At 43.5% G+C, this 23964-nt stretch overlaps 1 protein-coding gene across 2 annotated transcripts in view; it reads left to right on the top strand.

Moving 5' to 3' along the window:
- The window catches only part of KIF13B (kinesin family member 13B), a 268692-nt gene that overhangs the window by 137833 nt on the left and 106895 nt on the right, over positions 1-23964 (top strand). For both annotated transcript variants that reach the window (XM_067462696.1, XM_060754661.2), the window contains exons 11-13: positions 11042-11254; positions 16376-16486; positions 16581-16715. In XM_067462696.1, coding sequence (XP_067318797.1) covers positions 11042-11254; positions 16376-16486; positions 16581-16715 — 459 coding nt within the window. The remainder of the gene's footprint in view (positions 1-11041; positions 11255-16375; positions 16487-16580; positions 16716-23964) is intronic.

The raw sequence follows: 23964 nt of genomic DNA, 5'->3' as shown, positions 1-23964 counted from the left end.
TAAATCTACAAATATTATTCTAAGATCTACAGAGACACTCGCTGGAACACCTCAGCAAGCGAGAGTCCAAAAGTGGCAGGCTCAAACCCAGAACCTCAACCAATGGCTGATACCAAATGAGAGACTCCCCCCTGGGCACACAGAAGACTGGGCGACTTGGAAGGCGCTGAAAAGACTCCACTCTGGCACCACGAGATGCAGAGCCAACCTTCAGAAATGGGGCTACAAAGTGGACTCCACGACATGCGAGTGTGGAGAAGAGCAAACCACAGACCACCTGCTGCAATGCACCCTGAGCCCTGCCACATGCATAATGGAGGACCTCCTTGCGGCAACACCAGAGGCACTCCAAGTGGCCAGATACTGGTCAAAGGACATTTAATCAACTACCAAGTTTGCAAACTTTGGTGTTTTTTTTTATCTGTTTGTTTGTTTTGTTCTGTTAGAAATGTAAAACAATGGTCTGGTTGCGGATGACACGATAAATAAATAAATAAATATACTGGGTTTCATAGAATCATAGAATCAAAGAGTTGGAAGAGACCTCATGGGCTATCCAGTCCAACCCCCTGCCAAGAAGCAGGAATATTGCATTCAAATCACCCCTGACAAATGGCCATCCAGCCTCTGCTTAAAAGCTTCCAAAGAAGGAACCTCCACCACACCCCGGGGCAGAGAGTTCCACTGCTGAATGGCTCTCACAGTCAGGAAGTTCTTTCTCATGTTCAGATGGAATCTCCTCTCTTGTAGTTTGAAGCCATTGTTCCATTGCGTCCTAGTCTCCAAGGAAGCAGAAAACAAGCTTGCTCCCTCCTCCCTGTGGCTTCCTCTCACACATTTATACATGGCTATCATATCTCCTCTCAGCCTTCTCTTCTCCAGGCTAAACATGCCCAGTTCCCTAAGCTGCTCCTCATAGGGTTTGTTCTCCAGACCCTTGATCATTTTAGTCGCCCTTCTCTGGACACATTCCAGCTTGTCAATATCTCTCTTGAATTGTGGTGCCCAGAATTGGACACAATATTCCAGATGTGGTCTTACCAAAGCAGAATAGAGGGGTAACATTACTTCCTTAGATCTAGACACTATGCTCCTATTGATGCAGGTTTGTTGGGAAGACACCAACAATTTTTCCTGGAGAAGTCTCACCTTTCCCAGGATTTCATCGTGTTCAGCTATGGCAGTCAAAGTGGTGTCAAACTCTATTAGATGCACCCAAAAATTCAGTGCCTCGGGGAAAAGAAAACAACTTTGGTTCCAATAGTGACAGATAGCTCCTCCGGGAGCAATTCCACCCAAACTGACAAAACACTTGAATGAAATTGCTGTAGATCTCATCACAATTGTGCAGTTACAAAAAGTGACACTGCTTGGAACATGCCACATTATCCGAAAAGAGAAAAGACTCAAAGATGACACGATAACTATTTTTAAATAACGGAAGGAGTGTCAAGTCGAACATGGAGTAAGCTTGTTTTCTGGAGCTCCAGAGGCTATGGGCTGCATGTAAACATACCAAAATAATTTGGAATATAGTTAGTCCCCAAGTTACGAACAAGAAAATTAATGTTTGTTCTTAAGTTGAATTTGTATGTAAGTCAGAGCAGGTACGTTTTAAAAGTGTAAATCCAGCTCTATATATTAGCATAGGGAAGGGTTGACACCCCAATGGTGTTTGCTTTGCAATCTGTGGCCCGTTCAGAATATTCCACCTCACTTTCCGTCCCTTTGAATTGGATTGTGAAAAATTTGTATTGTCGAAGGCTTTCATGGCCGGAAACACTGGGTTGTTGTAGGTTTTTTCGGGCTATATGGCCATGTTCTAAAGGCATTTTCTCCTGACGTTTCGCCTGCATCTATGGAAAGCATCCTCAGAGCTATCCAGGTCTGTTGGAACTAGGAAAAAGGGTTTATATGTGCTTGTTATGATATATAAACAAACAAGGACATCGAATTACCTCTCAACAAAAGATTGCTCCAGGCACTGCCAGGCAATCAAATGCTAATCAAGGTGATCAGTTGAAACATTCACACCTAGCTCCAGCAGACAAGACTCCTTTGCCCCACCCTGGTCATTCCACAGATATATAAACCCTTTTTCCTATTTCCAACAGACCTCACTACCTCTGAGGATGCTTGCCATAGATGCAGGCGAAACATCAGGAGAAAATGCCTTTAGAACATGGTCATATAGCCCGAAAAAACCTACAACAACCCTGTGAAAAATTTGCTTGTTGTGAAAACAAGGATTGGTGCTAAAGCTTCATTGGAGACTCCTTTCCCCCGATGATAACTCTTCATAGAATCCTAGAGTTGGAAGAGACCTTGTGGGCCATCCAGTCCAACCCTATTCTGACAAGAATTGGGAAATCGCATTCAAAGCATCCCCAACAGATGACCATCCAGTCTCTGCTTCAAAAGCCTCCAAAGAAGGAGGACCTCATGGGCCATCCAGTCCAATCCCCTGCCAAGAAGCAGGAAATTTGCATTCAATTTGGACACAATGCACCTATCAGGCCAACGAGTGACCATCACTCATAAAAACATGGAAAAACACAGCAGAAGAGACTTTTTTAAAAAAATACATTACAATGCATGCACAAAACCACATATACACAGACTGGGCCACAGCAAGGCGTGGCAGGGGATGGCTAGTAACTAAATAACAGTGTTTAGTAGTGGAACTTTGCTAGAGTCTGGTGAAAGCTCCTTTCTTGGAGGCTTTTAAACAGAGGCTGGATGGCTATCTGTTGGGAGTGCTTTTATCGTGCTTTTCCTGCATGGCAGATGGACCCTGTGGTCTCTTCCAACTCTGTGATTGTTTACTTCTTTAAACAGACTTTGAATGGGCATCTTTCAGGAGATTGGACTTCATGGTCCTTCAGGTCCCTTCCAACTTTGGAATCCAATCATCAGCAACCATACCATTGTGTTACAATTCTAACAGAACAAAACAAAACACAGATTAAAAAGAAAAAAAACCCACACAGATTTTGCAAACTTGGTAGTTGGTTAAATGTCCTTTGACCAGTTTCTGGCCACTTGGAGTGCCTCTGGTGTTGCCGCAAGAAGGTCCTCCATTGTGCATGTGGCAGGGCTCAGGGTGCATTGCAGCAGGTGGTCTGTGGTTTGTTCTTCTCCGCACTCGCATGCCGAGGATTCCACCCTGTAGCTCCATTTCGTAAGATTGGCTCTGCATCTCATGGTGCCAGAAGACTGGAAGAATTGGAAGACTGGCGCACAGAAGACTTGGAAGACCTTCCAAGTCGCCCAGTCTTCTGTGTGCCCAGGGGGGAGTCTCTCATCTGGTATCACCCATGGATTGAGATGCTGGGTTTGGGCCTGCCACTTTTGGACTCTCGCTTGCTGGAGTGTTCCAGCAAGTGTCTTTGTAGATCTAAGAAAACTATGTCTTGATTTAAGTCGTTGACGTGCTGGATGATACCCAAACGGGATGAGCTGGAGATGTCTCTGCCTTGGTCCTTTCACTATTGGCTGCTACTTCCCGGCGGATGTCAGGTGGTGCAATGCCGGCTAAACAGTGTAATTTCTCCAGTGGTGTGGGGCGCAGACACCCTGTGATAATGCGGCATGTCTCATTAAGAGCCACATCCACTGTTTTAGTGTAGTGAGATGTGTTCCACACTGGGCATGCATACTCAGCAGCAGAGTAGCACAGCGCAAGGGCAGATGTCTTCACTGTGTCTGGTTGTGATCCCCAGGTTGTGCCAGTCAGCTTTCGTATGATGTTGTTTCTAGCGCCCACTTTTTCTTGGCACAGTTCATAGAGCAGTTGTTCTTTGGCAGCTGACATGCCTTCGATGTTGATTGAGATTATTGTCATGGTTGGTCCTGAAAAGGGCCGTTGGTTGTTTTGCTTGCTTGTTTGCATGCTGCAAGTCGTCTCTGGTTGCTTCTGGATCGAGAGAATCAGCTGTCTACGAAGATGTTGCCCAGGGGACGCCCGGATGTCTTGCAATCCTGCGAGGAGGCTTCTCTCATGTCCCCCATTCCCTCTGGTGATATATGATAGTTTGTGATACCAAGCAGAATCATAATAAATGACCTCTTGGTGCTCTGCCCAAACTGAGAAGGAAATCCATGCGATCTCCCCAGCCGCTACACTTTGATTGACATGGTGTATTCCAACCACTGGTTTTAATGTCTGGGTGCCTCCCTGCAACACCCTATAACATAGCGATAACAGCTGCCGGTCCCACAGGGCTGTTGGGAAAGACTTCTAAGATCATGTCCTTGGAGAGCTTTGATGGTAGATGCTTGTTACGATGATTGCAACTGCTGCGGATGTAAACACTTTGATTCATATCGCGCCTCTCCGCTCTGCTTCCAAAGCCATGGCCCTTTTAAGGATAATCTTCATCTTCCCACATCCTTTAGGATAGGTTAGACACATAGCCTCTGGTTTCAGCCGGGGGTTCCCATGTCCAAACCAGAAATTCGTGCTCCTTCACAGTGCTTTCTAATAAGTGTTGTTACGGAAAGCTTAAATTCGCCACAACAATTAGGAGCGACACAGAAAGAGAGGGAATTTTTTAAAGCCACGGTTAATGATGCCTGCTGGCAGTACACGACCTAGATTTTCTTGGCCACTTAATGTATATGAATCCTTCCCACTTGGCTGCACCTTGTTTAGGGTATAGACACTCCTTCCCTTTCTTTCCGGTATTTTCATCACTCACATCCCATAAATATCAAGATAGTAAAACTGCTCTGTATTCACAAAGCCTCTGGTGCAACTTTTGGTATTTTTGGATGATGTTTTTGGCATTTATTTAATGTACAGGCCTGGAAACACCTATGACCACTGCAACGCACAGGAGTTCTGGGCACCACAATTCAAGAGAGATATTGACAAGCTGGAATGTGTCCAGACTAAAATGATCAAGGGTCTAGAGAACAAGCCCTATGAGGAGCGGCTTAAGGAGCTGGGCATGTTTAGCCTGAAGAAGAGAAGGAGATATGATAGCCATGTATAAATATGTGAGAGGAAGCCACAGGGAGGAGGGAGCAAGCTTGTTTTCTGCTTCCTTGCAGACTAGGACGCGGAACAATGGCTTCAAACTACAAGAGAGGAGATTCCATCTGAACATGAGGAAGAATTTCCTGACTGTGAGAGCCGTTCAGCAGTGGAACTCTCTGCCCTGGAGTGTGGTGGAGGCTCCTTCTTTGGAAGCTTTTAAACAGAGGCTGGATGGCCATCTGTCAGGGGTGATTTGAATGCAATATTCCTGCTTCTTGGCAGAATGGGGTTGGACTGGATGGCCCATGAGGTCTCTTCCAACTCTTTGATTCTATGATTCTATGAGTCCAAGAATATAAGCAAATAGTTTATTGTAAACACATATAAAAAGAATATAAAATTGGGAATAAGAAAGGAAGATATATAATCCAAAAGGGTTTAGCAATACGTGATAACCAAGCAATAATCCAAATGTCTTGTAAAGTTCCAGAGGTGACAAAGTCCAGGAACAGCCAGAAATCACAGATAAGTCCACAATCAAGACGTAAAACGTGAACAGGGACACATGAACAGGAACATAGAAAACGTCCAGGATCTGTTAAATCCAAAATCAAAGCTTGACTTGAACCAGGAACAAGAGAACTCAGGCTTAACTTCTAACTCTAATATAATGTTGCCTGAACTGACCTTAAGGTCAACAACTTGTTGTTGACCTCATTACCTCTGAGGATGCTTGCCATAGATGCAGGCGAAACGTCAGGAGAAAAATTGCCTCCAGAACATGGCCATATAGCCCGGAAAAACCTACAACAACCCAACTTGTTGTTTAATAGACACCCATGAAATAATTCCGTTTCCCATGAATTTCCTTCACAACTTTCCTACATAATCTCTCAGAATGACACAATCTATTTTTATTTATTTTTTATTTGCATTATTTCAATTTGGTAACGGTTCTGGCCCAAGTTACCTATCCGATCGCATCTCCGCCTACGAACCCACTAGGACTTTGAGATCTTCTGGGGAGGCCCTGCTCTTGATCCCACCTGCAACACAGGCACAGGTGGCGGGGACGAGAGACAGGGCCTTCTTGGTGGTGGCCCCTCGGCTGTGGAACGCCCTTCCCACGGACATTAGATTGGCTCCCTCATTGATGGTATTCCGGAGAAAAGTGAAAACCTGGTTATTTGAACAGGCGTTTGAATAGGCAGTGCAGTCAATTCAGGAAATGGAACTACGGTTACGAGTTTGGATCATGATTCTAGTTATGAGACGCCACTTAAATGTCTACTACTGTTTAACTGTTTAGTGTTGATGCCTCATTGAATTTTTGCTTTGATTGTTTTGCCTTGCTTTGCTTTGCTTGATTGTTGTTAACCGCTATGAGTCGCCTTAGGGCTGAGAATAGCGGTATACAAATGAAGTAAATAAATATTTCTACCCCGCTCATATCAGCTCGAAGGCGACTCAGAGCGGCTCTGATTTGTAAACAAAGACTTTTGTTGATCTCCTTAGCTAGAGATGGGTTCCCATGGGAACCCTCCTTATCACTCAGCTCTTCACTCTATTCCTTATCATAGAATCATAGAATCATAGAATCAAAGAGTTGGAAGAGACCTCATGGGCCATCCAGTCCAACCCCATTATGCCAAGAAGCAGGAATGTTGCATTCAAATCACCCCCTGAAAGATGGCCATCCAGCCTCTGTTTAAAAGCTTCTAAAGAAGGAGCCTCCACCACACTCCAGAGCAGAGAGTTCCACTGCTGAACGGCTCTCACAGTCAGGAAGTTCTTCCTTGTGTTCAGATGGAATCTCTTCTCCTGTAGTTTGAAGCCATTGTTCCATGTCCTAGTCTCCAGGGAAGCAGAAAACAAGCTTGCTCCCTCCTCCCTGTGGCTTTCTCTCACATATTTATACATGGCTATCATATCTCCTCTCAGCCTTCTCTTCTTCAGGCTAAACATGCCCAGCTCCTTAAGCCGCTCCTCATAGGGCTTGTTCTCTCCAACCCTTGATCATTTTAGTCGCCCTCCTCTGGACACATTCCAGCTTGTCAACATCTCTCTTGTGTTGTGGTGCCCAGAACTGGACACAATATTCCAGGTGTTGTCTAACCAAAGCGGAATAGAGGGGTAGCATTACTTCCCTGGACCTAGACACTAGGCTCCTATTGACTCAGGCCAAAATCCCATTGGCTTTTTTTGCCGCCACATCACATTGTTGGCTCATGTTTAACTTGTTGTCCATGAGGACTCCTAGATCTTTTTCACACGTACTGCTCTCAAGCCAGGCGTCCCCCATTTTGTATCTTTGCATTTCGTTTTTCCTGCCAAAGTCTTGGGGCAGAGAGTTCCACTGCTGAACAGCTCTCATGGTCATGGAGTTCTTCCTAATGTTCAGGTGGAATTGGAAGAGTATCCTACTCGGATAATGTGGGATCGCCTAAGTAAGGCCAGACGTCTATGGGCCTGCCTGTGTTCACCCACCCACTAGCGCAGCCCCCACCGAACTCACAAACTCTTGGTCGTGGTTGTTGGCGAAAAACATCTGGAGGCGTGAGGGCCAGTCGTCGCGCCGCCGGAGCAGGCCGTAGATGCCCTTGTGGCCGCACATGTAGCAGTTCCAGGGGTCCTCCTTGATGGCGGCTTGAGCCGCACCGGGCCCCACCAGCAGGTCCACGCACTCCACGCAGAAGCACCGACAGCAGTTGTTGTTGTTGTTATCTGCTGTTGCTACTTCTGACTCCCCTAAATAGCCTTGAGGCCTTGCAATTTCTGAGCCAGTTTTCTCATAGAGAGAACCATCATTTCCCAAACTTGGGAGCCCATCGCTTTGTGCCACAGGAAAGCTCACAATCCTCTCTAAATCATCAGTTAAACCATCAGTCTCTGCTGGCTGCAACAAGTCATACATTATATGGTTATACATAGGGTGTCGGCGGGGTATAGTAATTTGAGCATTGGACTATGACTCTGGAGATCAGGGTTCAATTTCCTGCTCTTCTGTGGAAACCTACTGGGGGACTTTGGGCAAGTCACACTCTCTCAGCCTTAAAGGAAGGCAAAGGAAAACTCTCTCTGAACAAATCTTGCCAAGAAATAACCATGATAGGTTCATCTAAGGGTCGGAAATGACTTGAAGGCATACAATGACAAAATGCAAAAACAACTCGGGACTCAACTGTTCCTTTAGATAAGTCATCTTCGACTGGTGCTGATATTTCAGTCCTATCCAACAATGACTTTTTAATTCTCCAGACTTTTCTTATTCTTCTTTTCTTGATTGTTAATTGTTGCTGACTACCGTGATTATGGTGACCCCGTGAATGGGACACCTTCAAGTCACTCTGTCCTCAACAGCCCTGCTCAGGTCTTACAGATTCAGTTCTTTCTTTTGTTTACCTTTCTTGAACTCTCTGTCATCCCACACATCTGTCTTGATTTCTTGAGAAATTCCAACTTCGAGCATCCCTTCCTATGTTACTGTATTTCCTCAAATCTAATGCTCATCTTTTTTGGACTAAAGTACTTTTCCAAAATTAGGATGCACATTAGATGTGCTTATGGTAATCTTATTGCTATTTATTTATTTATTTGTCATGTCAGGGCAACCAGTCAATTGTATTACATTTCTAACAGAACAAAACAAACAAACAGACAGACAAACACAAAATTTGCAAACTTGGTAGTTGGTTAAATGTCCTTTGACCAGTATCTGGCCACTTGGAGTGCCTCTGGTGTTGCCGCAAGAAGGTCCTCCATTGTGCATGTAGCAGGGCTCAGGGTGCACTGCAGCAGGTGGTCAGTGGTTTGCTCTTCTCCGCACTCACATGTCGTGGATTCCACTTTGTGGCCCCATTTCTTGAGGTTGGCTCTGCATCTCGTGGTGCCAGAGCGCAGTCTGTTCAGCGCCTTCCAAGTCGCCCAGTCTTCTGTGTGCCCAGGGGGGAGTCTCTCATTTGGTATCAGCCATTGGTTGAGGTTCTGGGTTTGAGCCTGCCACTTTTGGACTCTCGCTTGCTGAGGTGTTCCAACGAGTGTCTCTGTAGATCTTAGAAAACTATTTCTTGATTTAAGTCGTTGATGGACTGGAGATGTCACTGTCTTGGTCCTTTCACTATTGGCTGTTACTTTCCAGCGAATGTCAGGTGATGCAATGCTGGCTAAGCAGTGTAATTTCTCCAGTGGTGTAGGGCGCAGACACCCCGTGATAATGCGGCATGTCTCATTAAGAGCCACATCTACTGTTTTAGTGTGGTGAGATGTGTTCCACACTGGGCATGCATACTCAGCAGCAGAGTAGCACAGCGCAAGGGCAGATGTCTTCACTGTGTCTGGTTGTGATCCCCAGGTTGTGCCAGTCAGCTTTCGTATGATATTGTTTCTAGCGCCCACTTTTTGCTTGAGCCAAAGCAAAAGGGGAAGCTTTTTCAGAAGCGCCTGGAGCTCCTATTAAAGTCAAAGTGGATTTATTTTACAGCAGTGGTTCTCAACCTGTGGGTCCCCTGGTGTTTTGGCCTACAACTCCCAGAAATCCCAGCCAGTTTACCAGCTGTTAGGATTTCTGGGAGTTGAAAGCCAAAAACATATGGGGACCCCAGGTTGAGAACCACTGTTCTACAGCAGTGTTTCTCAACCTTCCTAATGCCGTGACCCCTTAATATAGTTCCTCAGGTTGTGGTGACCCCCAACCATAATATTATTTCTACTGTGCCTTCATAACTGTAATTTTGCTACTATTATGAATCGTAATGTAAATATCTGATATTCAGGATATATTTTCATTCACTGGACCAGATTAGGCACAAATACCCGATACGCCCAAATTTGAATACTGGGGGGATTGATTTTGTCATTTGGGAGTTGTAGTTGTTGAGATTTATAGTTAACCTATAATCAAAGAACATTCTGAACTCCACCAATGATGGAATTGACCCAGACTTGGCACACAGAACTCCCACGATTTCCTGAGTTGCCCTTCAAAAACAGCCTTTAGACAATGTTGAAAGTAAAAGAAAAATGTTTTACTTCAGCAAACACAAACAAAGGATAAGCAAATGCAATTGAAAAGTGCAAAGGAAAGCAAGGAAGTCTTAATCCAGACACAAATTAAAGTCTCTGACAAAGTCCCTAAAGAAACCCCAGTCTTCCATCAGACAACGAACGATGAACTAAGTTCTTAGCAGTAGAGACAAAGCAGATTCCATTGGAGTGAAAACATCAGTATCAGGGCCGTTGTTACCAGTGAAAGCTGGCTGCTCCTGCCACTAATGTATAGCCCTCAATTCCCATGCAGGAGGTGCTAGGGCATCTCCCAATTAGCTCAGCATTTTTAGCAGCTATCCTAGCTGAACGCTGTCTGTGCTCTATCTCCTTTGGTCTCTCTAGAAATGCACTTTCAAACCCTCATTGTCTGATTCTTCTTCTCCCTCCAATTCCTGAGCACTTCCCTGCTCTCCTTCCTCCTCCGAAGATGAGAAATCCCTAACACATATCCAACAGAAAATACTGGAAGGGTTTGGTGGGGATTGGCCTTGTGTTTTGGAGTTGTAGTTCACCTACATCCAGAGAGCACTGTGGACTCAAACAATGATGACTCTGGATCAAACTTGGCATGAATACTCAATATGCCCAAATGTGAACACTGGTGGAGTTTGGGGAAAATAGACCTTGACATTTGGGAGATGTAAGTCCTGGGATTTATAGTTCACCTACAATCAAAGAGCATTCTGAACCCCACCAACAATAGAATTGGACCAAACGTCCCACACAGAATCCCCATGACCAACAGAAAATACTGTGTTTTCTGGTGGTCTTTGGCGACCCCTCTGAAACCAACCCCCAGATTGGGGTTCTGCACAGTCTGTGTCTGTGGTTCCAGCTGAGTCACAATATATTTTACTTAAGCGATGTTTGTCTTATTCTAATGTAGCACAAATCCTATATAAAGTCATACTACGCATTTTGACATTAATATTGAATGTCAAGAAAGTCTTTACTTTACTATTTGCTTGTATGCAGGAGTGTTTACGTCTTCCCACTCTGTACTTCTCTTCCCAGGACAGCCTTGGTGGCAACAGCAAGACCGCCATGGTCGCTACAGTCAGCCCGGCTGCCGACAATTATGACGAGACACTTTCCACCCTGCGATATGCCGACCGGGCCAAGAACATCGTGAACCACGCCGTGGTCAACGAAGACCCCAATGCCCGGATCATCCGGGAGCTGCGGGAGGAAGTGGAGAAACTCAGGGAGCAGCTCACCAAAGCCGAGGTATCGTGCTGGGGTTCAAGATTGCCTCTATTTAATTCATATCCCATCTTTTTTCCGCATTTTTATGTATCCACATACATCAAAGTATGTGTTGCACTCCAGAGCAGGAATAACCCTCTGATTTTAAAACACTACATGTTGAATAGGAAAACAATGAGCCATGATCCTGTGATATGGATGGATGACGACAAATAATGATTTTTGATGATGACTGACTACTGTAATTATAGGAGTGTATTTTGCTATTTTAATGTTTTAGTGTGATTTAGAATATGATGTTTTAATGACTGTCTGTAATATTGATGGTGGAAACCGTCCTGAGTCCCTCGAACGGAGGTGAGAAGACCGATATACAAAGCTGCTAAATAAATAAATAAAATATTTTTTTTTATTGAAAGTAAGTAAAAGCAGCAAAGTAGAAAAACACTTTGAGGGAATAGATAAATCCAATTAGCTAAGAAGATAAGCAGGAACAAATTAGTCCAAGTTACGGTTCAGCAAAGTTCAAAAACAGAATCCAAGCTTCTCTAATAAAATCCAAAGAAACAAGGAATCATTGATCCAAGGCATGAATAGGTAATCACAAGAGACAAAGAATCAAACCATACAGCAAGAAATCCTTAAACATGTATCTTCTAAGCAAGGCTTTCATGAGACAAGAACAAGAATTTAGCAGGAATCTGAAACGATGCTTCATCTGACTATATTTCCCATGCGTGGAACTTTATATCCTCACATTAAGCCTTTCCAAGCACTCAGAAATTGGTTTCGTTTTCCCTGAATACCTCTCATCCTTATCTGTCGAAGCCTGGCAGAACACCAAAGGCCTTGGTCAAGCTGTCTGTTTTGGCTAATTTCCACCTGCCTGTCTATACATTCATTAGTCCCTGCAGGTGCCGAGTTGTTTTCAAGCCCCAAATCCTGGGAACTCTCTGCGAGCAATTCAGGGAGTAAACTCTCATCCCTATACCCTGTAGGAACATTCTCATGGGAAACTACACTTTGAACTGACATCTCTATGTCATTCTCTGCATTAATATCATTGACCAAACCATTGCCATCTTGACCTTCATTGACATCATTCCCCTCATCCAAAGCACCTTGATCTTGAAACACAATCACTGGCTGAACTCCAAAAGTATGTCCTTTCTAATCACTATCCAGGTCCTCCTTGGGAACTTCGTTTCAATAGGGTTTGCAATTATCCACAGTTTTGCTTATCCACATGACATCCGAGAGCAATACGAGAGTCATAATGTGCAGCAATATATAAACAAGTTCGGAAAAGCAGTCCATTACGTAATACACTAATTTAAGAAGATGCAAATCAGAACTGTCAGGATAAAATTATAATACACATGTAGAACAAGCAAAGGCCTTGTCATATCACATAATCCCACTTTAATTGCTATGGTGATTTCCTGATAGTTGCACTCTAGGGAAGGCTATTTAGAATTCTTGACTAGAGAGCTCTAGCTCCGGACCAAACTATAGATCCCAGATGTAACCATGGCAGTTAAAGTGGAATCAAAGTGCAGTAACGGAGCAGTGTGGAAGGGTTTAAATCAGGCATGGGCAAACTCCAGCCCTCCAGGTGTTTTGGACTCCAACTCCCACAATTCCTAACAGCCTACCTTGATATTCTGGGTTATATGGCTGTGTGGAAGGGCCCTTTGTCACCTTTGCTTGTTGTTGTTCATTCATTCAGTCGTTTCCGACTCTTCGTGACTTCATGGATCAGTCCACGCCAGAGCTCCCTGTCGGTCATCACCACCTTCAAGTCCTTCAAGGTCAATCCAGTCACTTCAAGGATACCATCCATCCATCTTGCCCTTGGTCGGCCCCTCTTCCTTTTTCCTTCCATTTTCCCCAACATCATTGTCTTCTCTAAGCTTTCCTTTCTTCTCATGATGTGGCCAAAGTACTTCATCTTGGCCTCTACTATCCTTCCCTCCAATGAGCAGTCGGGCTTTATTTCTTGAAGTATGGACTGGTTGGATCTTCTCGCTGTCCAAGGCACTCTTTGTCACCTTAGCAGGCAATATATTCCCACTACTGAACAGCTCTTAACTTTCAGGAAGTTCTTTCTAATGTTTAAGTAGAATCACTTTTCAAACCATTTGAATCCATTGCTCTGTGTCTGAAACTCTAAAGCAGTGGAAAACGAGTGGGAAATGTAACTCAAAAAGTAACTTTTCCCAAGACCTGTTCCCAAATACCTTTTTTATGCTCAGCAAGCACTTTTTGTCATCTTTGCAAAACGAAACATGTTAACAAACACAAAAGCAGGTGGGTCTTTGATTTAGATCCTTCTTATGGTACAAAACAGGATATGTACCCCCTATCTCTCCCATGTTTTGCAGATTGACTGATAGGGAAGCCATCACTCTCAGCATTCCCATATTTGCATCACTAGATCAAGGTTGTCTTATCCTTGGTTTTGCTCCAATAATTTCATTTGGTGCTGAAATGCTGAGCTAGTAGGAGACATGGGCCTTTCCATGCAGGTACCGTCAGCTCATGCCTCGTTGCTTTTTATTTTCCTCTGTCCATGTTTTACTATAATAGAGTCATAGACATTGACGGATCATTTACTCCACCTTTCCGTCAGTGCAGGAAACTACGGCTAAGGTGTTTCTGATTATTTTTTAACACCTGATGAAGGAGGATCCACCAGCATTTTGAATGGGCAATTAACTATCAATATGTCTTTTTAGGAGTGAAATAGACTACGACTGTACTCTCGATGCAGATATAGGTAGCCATGCGCACCTCAGGGTGGTTCTGTGGAACTTTCCAGAGAAAACATGCCTTCAAATACAGAAAATTCCCAAGAAGTTGTATTTTGCTGGGTATGGATATATATAACACTTACGCAGGACCTGCAGCTGCTTAGCTCATATTGTATTAAAAACAGGGCCTTTGTTGACATAGTGGGTGATAGAAGGGCAGTCTAGAGAGCCACCTTTCCTTGTCTGAAATGGCAGGATAGATGTGTGTTTTATGTTTTCTCCTTCACAATCAGGCCATTCTTAAATATGCTGTGCACCATACTGATTGTCTCAGAGACAAGCTTACAAAAGCAACCCAAACATAGCAGAGTCTTTATCAGTTTTTAGCAGAGTTTATACTACACTGCCTGACTTTCTGCCATTCACTGTTTGAGAAAACACATTGACTCAGTTTTCATCCAAACTCACAATGGATGACCCGTTGCTTTATGTACAGCTATATATATATATATATATATATATATATATATATATATATACACATACACACACACACACACACACACACACCGGGATCCCCTGATGTCCTATCAGTCTATGGCATATGCAGAGATATACATACAACAGATATCAGCAACAGATGTACAGCAAGAAGCAAGAGAATCATGGCAAGAGAAAGAACACATGCTTGTTGCTCTCTTTTATACCCATCGCTTCTAGTCATCATCCAGGGACAAACGTGAATGATATAATCCTTGTCATGCCTGTCACATGGTCATGACTCATTTTCTTTGGCCTGTCCCTTTAGTTCCATGTCACCACCTACTTATCCTTTCAATAGGTGCATGACTACGTGTTGCATCCCAGTTCAAGAAACGAGACCATAAGATTAAATCCACCATACTGGACTGTAGGAAAAGCAATCCTTGTTTATTGATGAAAAATTGGTTACAACAGAAAGGTAAATGCAAAGTCAAAAAGCCACAGAAAAACACAGCAGTCAGTAGAATCTCTGAACTTGAGCAAAATTTCAAAAGCCACAAAACAAGAACCAGGAATCTGTTAGCCTTTTATAACCATGAACTTGATAACTAAGCCTCTGGGATTACTGGCCATGAAACACAGGAATTCTGCCAAGGCACAGCCACAGTCCCAAACGTTGCTTGATCTAAAGAGGCACCCGGCAGGAAGCCTCTTAAACCAAAGAAGCTATTCTTTGAAATGCCCCTTGACTTTGAAGCCTGGGCCTGTCTCTCCTGTAAACGATGTGACCTTCGTAGAAACTGGGAAACATTTCTGTCTCTAACTATCTGTTCTCTTCGGTCCTCATTAAAAACCCCAGGTGGAGAGATATCACGGCTAGCGATATCACGGGTAGCTTCCAAAACATTTTCCTCCAGCTGTTGAGTTTCATTTTCATCGCCGCTAACTTCAGCATCAACAACAGATTCCACACTGTCACGGTCAGGGAGAGCTTGCTCAGTTGGAAAAACTATCAGAGAATCTGATTCACACAGATCAGGATCAGGCTGACCCCAACACTACATGTCCATTAGAACTGTATTCTCAACCAGTTTTACACAATGGGGTTGCAGCCAATGCAGTCCTATCTAACCATGCATTGTCTGTTGTGAGTGAGACAGACGAAGATGAGGGGATTGGGATTCCAGAACCTGGAGGGCCTGGGAGAGTGGTGGATGGTTCTTTCACTGAAGGAAATGAGGGGATTTAAGATCAAGATTATGTGTGTGATACGGGGCTTGACAATGAAACTGTTTCTGAGTCCAGCAGACAGGGAGATACAGTGAATAAAGGAGATGACTTTTTGCCTACAGGTAGCTTCGCAACTCCCGATAAAGGCCTGGAATGATGAGATAGCTCACCTGAGAAAGCAGATGTGTTCGGCAGGGGTATCAGCCTTCATCTTAGGGAGAAAAACATCAAGCTCAGGAAACTCAAAAGGCTCAGTGAGAAGAAAGCATAAAGTTTCACAAGACAGAAAGTCAAGGTCAAAGAAATGCCTTCATGTTTTGCAGCCCTTACATTAGAGAGTGCCTCTTTGAGAATTCAGATCAGGCAACGCTGCTAGATAGTGAGGATCTCAAGTCCTTTTTCCAGTTCATGTTTTAGCCTATGTACTTGGGTTTTCTGGATTGATGCTCATGTTTTCATTCTTGTTTCCCTGGATTTATGCTCATGTTATGATTCTTGTTTTTCTGTACCTTTTGGATTATTTGGATTATTCCCTTTGAAGTGTTTTACTCATCACCGGCTTAGGTTTTTTTTTTTACTTATGGACTACCTTTTCTGACATCTCTGAAGTGCAATTAAAGGAGGAGGAGTGTTCCTTAACCATTTTGTTTCCTTCCTCTCTCTCTATTTCTTGTAGGCAATGAAATCTCCAGAACTGAAAGACCGCTTGGAAGAGTCTGAAAAACTTATCCAGGAGATGACGGTGACTTGGGAAGAGAAGCTACGGAAGACAGAAGAGATTGCACAGGTCTGTTTCTTGATGTTTTTTAACCTGTTGGTTGAAAGTTCTGGTTAACTGAGAGTCTACTGTGTTTTCAAACATTATTTCTGCTCTTACTCAGGAGCGGCAGAAGCAGCTTGAAAGTCTTGGCATTTCTCTCCAGTCTTCCGGGATCAAAGTGGGAGACAACAAGTGCTTCCTGGTCAACCTGAACGCTGACCCTGCCCTCAATGAACTTCTGGTCTATTATTTAAAGGTAAAAATGAATGAATATTATGTGAAGCCATTTCAGAACAGCAAATTGGCACAGGCTTCTGTGCCATGTACTGAAAAAAGAGGTATAAGCACAGCTCTCAAAACCCACCATGGGAAATTTGGGGATTTTTCTTAGGGCTCAAGACTGGAGGTTGGACTAAATGGCCTTTGAGTTCCATTCCCACTTGGCACAGTTGCTTTTCTGTACTGTTTGGAGAAATTTCATATTTTGTGATTCATATCTATACACATGCACACACACACACAAACCTACATATCTCTCTCTCTCTCTCTCTCTCTATCTATCTATCTATCTAAGAATTACAAAATGCCAAATTTCTCCAAACAGCACATAGTTATATATGATTGAGCACCTTAGATAATGTATTTCTTCAATACTGAGTCACACTTATTTTCCTGTATTAATGGTTGCCAACCTTTTTTTGACCAAGGACCACTCTCCAACATTAGTACCAAAAGGATTAGAAATCAGTTTTTAGTCAACTTTAGATTTGGTTTGGTGCTGATTAAGAAAATAGCATTGGATAGACTACATCAGCTCTAATTTCTGATACAGAACATATGCCATCCAGTAGTCATCATCTGCTTGCCCACAGAAAACCATATTTAATAAGCCTCGTCACTATAAGAGGGTTTAGTGAGACCAGTTGCTCTTGTTGCAACGGTGTAGTAACGATGAGGCCACAGACAATATTTTAATTCTTGTGAACCACTGGTGGTCCATGGACGACAGGTTGGGAACCACTGTCCTATATAAACATCTCTAAAAATGGGGTGTATATTATTTATTTAATAAGCCTCGGCACTATAAGAGGGTTTAGTGAGACCAGTTGCTCTCGTTGCAACAGTGTAGTAACGATGACCCCGCGGACCATATTTTAGTTCTTGTGGACCACTGGTGGTCCATGGACCACAGCTTGGGAACCACTGTCCTATAGAAACACCTCTAAAATGGGGTGTATATTATGTATTTTTGGTGGGGGAGGTGGTACTGAAATTAGAGTGCATCTTAGAATCAGTGGTGTCTTACAATAGAAGAAATACGGTAGATTCATTAAACCTTGAGCTAAATCTTGGGGAAGATATATCATCCCATTGATTTTGCATCTACAGGTTGAATATCCTTTCTTGGAAATACTTGGGGCCAGAAGCATTCTGTATTTGGATTTTTTCCCCCAGATTTTGGAATTTTATTTTATTTATTTATCGTGTCAGTGCAACCAAACGATTATATTACATTTCTAACAGAATAAAGCAAAAAAAAAAAAAAACAGACAAAATACGAAAATTGTGAGTTTGGTAGTTGATTAAATGTCCTTTGACCAGTATCTGGCCACTTGGAATGCCTCTGGTGTTGCTGCAAGAAGGCCCTCCATTGTGCATGTGGCAGGGCTCAGGTTGCATTGCAGCAGGTAGTCAGTGGTTTGCTCTTCTCCACACTCGCATGTTGAGGATTCCACTTTGTGGCCCAATTTCTGAAGGTTGGCTTTGCATCTCGTGGTGCCAGAGCTCAGTCTGTTCAGCGCCTTCCAAGTCGCCAAATCCTCTGTGTGCCTAGCGGGGAGTCTTTCATTTGGTATCAGCCATTGGTTGAGGTTCTGGGTTAGAGCCTGCCACTTTTGGACTCTTGCTTGCTGAGGTGTTCCAGCGAGTGTCTCTGTAGATCTTAGAAAACTATTTCTAGATTTAAGTCGTTGACGTGCTGGCTGATACCCAAACAGGGGATGGGCTGGAGATGTCTCTGCCTTGGTCCTTTCACTATTGGCTGCTACTTCCCGGCGGATGTCAGGTGGTGCAATACCGGCTAAGCAGTGTAATTTCTCCAGTGGTGTAGGGCGCAGACACCCCGTGATAATGCGGCATGTCTCATTAAGAGCCACATTAGTGTGGTGAGATGTGTTCCACGCTGGGCATGCATACTCAGCAGCAGATTTTGGAATACTTGGACACTGGTATCTTGGAGATGTGACCCAAGTCTCCACATTTAATGCATCTATAGACTGATGGTGCTTTGATACACAACATCTATATAAATAAAAATGTAATGTTCGTTTGTGGTATTAACGTAACTAAAAAAACCACTGGACAAATTGACACCAAATTTGGACACAATACACCTATCAGGCCAAGGAGTGACCATCACTCATAAAATACTGAAAAACTCATTGGAAGGGACTTGAAAAGCAAAAAAACCCATTACAATGTATGCGCAAAACCACATGTACACAATATATTCACACACACACACATATATATACACAAAACACATATACACAGACTGGGCCACAGCAATGTGTGGCAGGGGATGGCTAGTTTTTAATAATTCTGTTCATGGGACAATGTTCCTGTACGTTGAACCATCAGAAATTAAAGGTTTCACCATCTCAACCAATTTTGGAATATTTTGAATTTTGGAATTATAAACAAGGGATATTCAGCTTGTTATTTCTTGACTTGAGAACACAATTCCCTGATGTACTCAGTGACATTTCCTTTTGAACGGACCCATATAGGATTTCATGGGGAATTGTTAAAAGCTATTGACCGACACTAAAGACGTGATTTGATCAATCAGCGGGTTTTATGTTCCAAAGCTATACCACTTTTCCCTTTTATTAGAAACATAAAACCTATGTTATTCATGATTTGGTATTACGTGTGCACCGGCAACATATTCCCACTGCATATCAGGTTCCCATGCAAACATGCCTGACAAACCTGTTTCAGACCACAAATATATTCTGTGTAGGGGGAGAAAAGCCCTGTAACAATATTAAGATCTCAAAGCATTTCTCATGCAATCTCTGGACCTTTTAAGTAAGGCCAGTATTTCTGTAATTGTTTTACCCGTAAGTAGCGAATGGAAGAAAAGAACATAGCTAATGTATGACCTGAATTAAATTTTCATGTAAACCAAAGATGGTAAATGTGGGTTAAATTTATGTATTTTGCATAATGTTTTATAATGAAGTTGTAAGACACTTGCTCCACCTTATGTCTTGAGGAGAGGCGGATAAGAAACAAAAATTATTATTTGATACACAACAAAATTAGTTCACAGCAAACAAGATCACTATGGTCGCTTTTGTATTCGATCACATGTTTGGACACTTCCCAAGTGTCTAGGTCTGTGTGATGTATTGGCAAATAATGCATTCAGATCCAACTAGGGTGGCCTTTTGCAGTGACAGATGGTGATTTTGTCAGCGCCAATTGTTTTTAAGTACAGGCCAAGGACTTTAGGCACTTCACCCAGTGTACAGATTACCACTGAGACCACCTTGACTGGCTTGTGCCAGAGTGTTTGCAGCTCCATCTTTAAATCCTATTATTATTATTATTATTATTTTACTGACACAAAACCACAGTAAATGAGATCTATATGCAGGATTTCGTATCACTAAATCACAAGTCGAACACTTCCCAAGCGTCTAGGACTGTGTAATGTATATTATTATTATTATTATTATTATTATTATTATTATTATTATTATTATAAACCTGCAAGCTATGATCTTAAGGGGACTCAATTTTGAATTGTCGAGGTGTGCATTGATGCTTTTATAATACCAAATCATATCAAAACAGTTTGGTTCACTCCTCACACGATAAATAAATAAAAATAAATATCAAAACAGTCATTTTATATCAGACAGTTTTATTTGTAGAGTTATTACGATCTTATCTAGAGCAAGGCTTCTTTCAAAGAATACCAACAACAACAACAACAACAAAACACTTTGTTTATGTTTTGCCCTTCCCCCTTGGAGACTCAGAGCGGATTACAGTGTAAGCAGATATCGGCAAACATTCAATGCCTTGTTACAATACAATGGGACACACAAACACAAACATAGGTAAAGGCTTCTCCTTTCATTTCCGGCTTTGGAGGCGGTGCTCATCTCTGGCTCTGGGGCAGGTGCTATTCTCCATTTCCAAGCCAAGGAGCCTGTGTCATCACCTCCTGGTTGTGTAACCCACATTCCTGCGTTGAGCATCTTACATCTTTCCCACCGAAGCAGTACCTAGTTATCAACTCACATTTGCATGTTTTGGAATTGCTAGGTTGGCAGGAACTGGGCTAACAATGGGAGCTCACCAGGTGCCCGTTTCATTTACAGATAACGGCACCCTTTTTTTCAACCTGGTTGCATTTTAGATGTTTGAAAGAACCTTTCATCTTAAATGGCCTCCCATAAAAGCAGAATTGAAGTTCCTGTTTCAAACTATAACTCTCCCTGGTTGATGAATTCTGGTAGTTATAGTCCATATTATTGCATAATCTACAATGTGATATAATTATGTTCCCAAGATGTGTTTTCATTGTCCTACTTCAACAACAGAGAGGAATGCAGTTTACCATCACAGCTTCTCATTCCAGGAGTTGTAGCCCTCAAAGCAATACCTAAATTTAGGGAGTATTCCCTGTAGTAACCTACGGATGTGAGAGCTGGACCTTAGGGAAGGCTGAGCGAAGGAAGATCGATGCTTTTGAACTGTGGTGTTGGAGGAAAGTTCTGAGAGTGCCTTGGACTGCGAGAAGATCCAACCAGTCCATCCTCCAGGAAATAAAGCCCGACTGCTCACTGGAGGGAAGGAGACTAGAGACAAAGTTGAAGTACTTTGGCCACATCATGAGGAGACGGCAAAGCCTAGAGAAGACAATGATGCTGGGGAAAGTGGAAGGCAAAAGGAAGAGGGGCCGACCAAGGGCAAGATGGATGGATGGCATCCTTGAAGTGACTGGACTGACCTTGAAGGAGTTGGGGGTGGTGACGGCCGACAGGGAGCTCTGGCATGGGCTGGTCCATGAGGTCATGAAGAGTCGGAGACGACTGAACAAATGAACAACAACAATGACACCCATGCTCTATTCCGCTTTGGTTAGACCACACCTGGAATATTGTGTCCCATTCTGGGCACCACAATTCAAGAGAGATATTGATGAGCTGGAATGTGTCCAGAGGAGGGCGACTACAATGATCAAGGGTCTGGAGAACAAGCCTTATGAGGAGCGGCTTAAGGAGCTGAAGAAGAGAAGGCTGAGAGGAGATATGATAGCCATGTATAAATATGTGAGAGGAAGCCACAGGGAGGAGGGACCAAGCTTGTTTTCTGCTTCCTTGGAGACTAGGACGCGGAACAATGGCTTCAAACTTCAAGAGAGGAAATTCCATCTGAACATGAGGAAGAACTTCCTGACTGTGAGAGCCGTTCAGGAGTGGAACTCTCTGCCCCGGAGTGTGGTGGAGACTCCTTAAACAGAGGCTGGATGGCCATCTGTCAGGGGTGATTTGAATGCAATATTCCTGCTTCTTGGCAGGGGGTTGGACTGGATGGCCCATGAGGTCTCTTCCAACTCTTTGATTCTATGATTCTATGAAATGTGGAGGAATGGCTGCAATATTGCGATTTTTAGGCTGTTCGTTTAGGTGGCAATTTTCCCTTCTGCTATTCTGTTGTCATAGCATCATAGGAGTCGTAGTCCAAAACAGTCACCCTTAGAAGTTCGGTATGAATATGTTTAAGAGCCAAGAATGAATGCCCTTGTTTACAGTCCCAGAAGAATGTGAAAGTGTGGGTTTTGAGAACCCTTAGTCATCACAAAGCTCTCTTTTGGAGAAGCAGCCAAAGAGCTGAACTCAGCAGCTTTTTGTAAAATGTAGACCCAAAGGATTTCCATCCGATGTAGGTGCCTGGGTTCTGAATCAGAATGGCTTTGTCAGCCAGTGGACGCCCCTCCTTTTCCCGCATGGATTTTGGCACTCTATCCATTTCTTTTGTTTGTGCCTTCGGAGGCTCAGTGAGAATGTCTTGGCCGCAAAGCAGATTCAGAAGGTGACCTTGAGAGGCTTTGCTGGAGGATAAGGTTTCCCCTTATTATGCCGGCAATATTTGTCTGTTAGCAAGAAACAGGAAGGAGCGGAAAGAAGGAAGGAAGGAATGGAGAGAATGTGTGTTTTCAGTTCCTCATCCTTTGGGAAAAGTACACTTTTTTGGATTTTAATAGACTGAGTCAGCCAATCTTCAAGGAAACCATTGATGGATCTTTCCATGTGACAAGGTCAAAATACAGAATTACCTTGGGTGCATTTACAATGCAGTTTGACGTCACTCTAACTGCCGTATTCCAAAGCTATGGAGTTGTGGTAGTTGTAGTTTTTGCAAGACTTTTAGTCTTCTCTGCTGAAAGAGTGCTGGTGCATCACCAAACTTCAACTCTCATACCATTCATAGAATCATAGAATCAAAGAGTTGGAAGAGACCTCGTGGGCCATCCAGTCCAACCCCCTGCCAAGAAGCAGGAATATTGCATTCAAATCACTCCTGACAGATGGCCATCCAGCCTCTGTTTAAAAGCTTCCAAAGAAGGAGCCTCCTCCATACTCCGGGGCAGAGAGTTCCATTGAGTGCACAATTCAAGAGGGATATTGACAAGCTGGAATGTGTCCAGAGGAGGGCGATTAAAATGATCAAGGGTCTGGAGAACAAGCCCTATGAGGAGCGGCTTAAGGAGCTGGGCATGTTTAGCTTGAAGAAGAGAAGGCTGAGAGGAGAAATGATGAGGGCCGTGTATAAATATGTGAGAGGAAGTCACAGGGAGGAGGGAGCAAGCTTGTTTTCTGCTGCCCTGGAGACTAGGATGCGGAACAATGGCTTCAAACTACAAGAGAGGAGATTCCATCTGAACATGAGGAAGAACTTCCTGACTGTGAGTGCCTTTCAGCAGTGGAACTCTCTGCCCTGGAGTGTGGTGGAGGCTCCTTCTTTGGAGGTTTTTAAACAGAGGCTGGATGGCCATCTGTCAGGGGTGATTTGAATGCAATATTCCTGCTTCTTGGCAGGGGGTTGGACTGGATGGCCCACGAGGTCTCTTCCAACTCTTTGATTCTATGATTCTATGAGTCATGACAGTGGGAAGAGGTGTCAAACTGCATTAATTCTGCAGTGTAAATGCACCACTTGGCAGATTGGGGAGCTGAGTCACAACTAGCAAAATCAATTTTAACACAGATAAATGCATGCTAATATATCTAGGATCCCCCGGTGGCACAGTGTGTTAAACCACTGAGCTGCTAAACTTGTTGACCGAAAGGTTGCAGGTTCGAATCCGGGAAGTGGCATGAGCTTCCACTGTCAGCCCCAGTTTCTGCCAACCTAGCAGTTCGAAAACATGCAAATGTGAGTAGATCAATAGGTACCGCTTCGGCGGGAAGGTAATGGTGCTC

This window comes from Anolis sagrei, chromosome 1 (genome assembly GCF_037176765.1).
Source record: "Anolis sagrei isolate rAnoSag1 chromosome 1, rAnoSag1.mat, whole genome shotgun sequence".
Classification (NCBI taxonomy): domain Eukaryota; kingdom Metazoa; phylum Chordata; class Lepidosauria; order Squamata; family Dactyloidae; genus Anolis; species Anolis sagrei.
The sequence above is the reverse complement of the archived record's forward strand: the minus strand, read 5'-3'. Positions and strand labels throughout refer to the sequence as shown.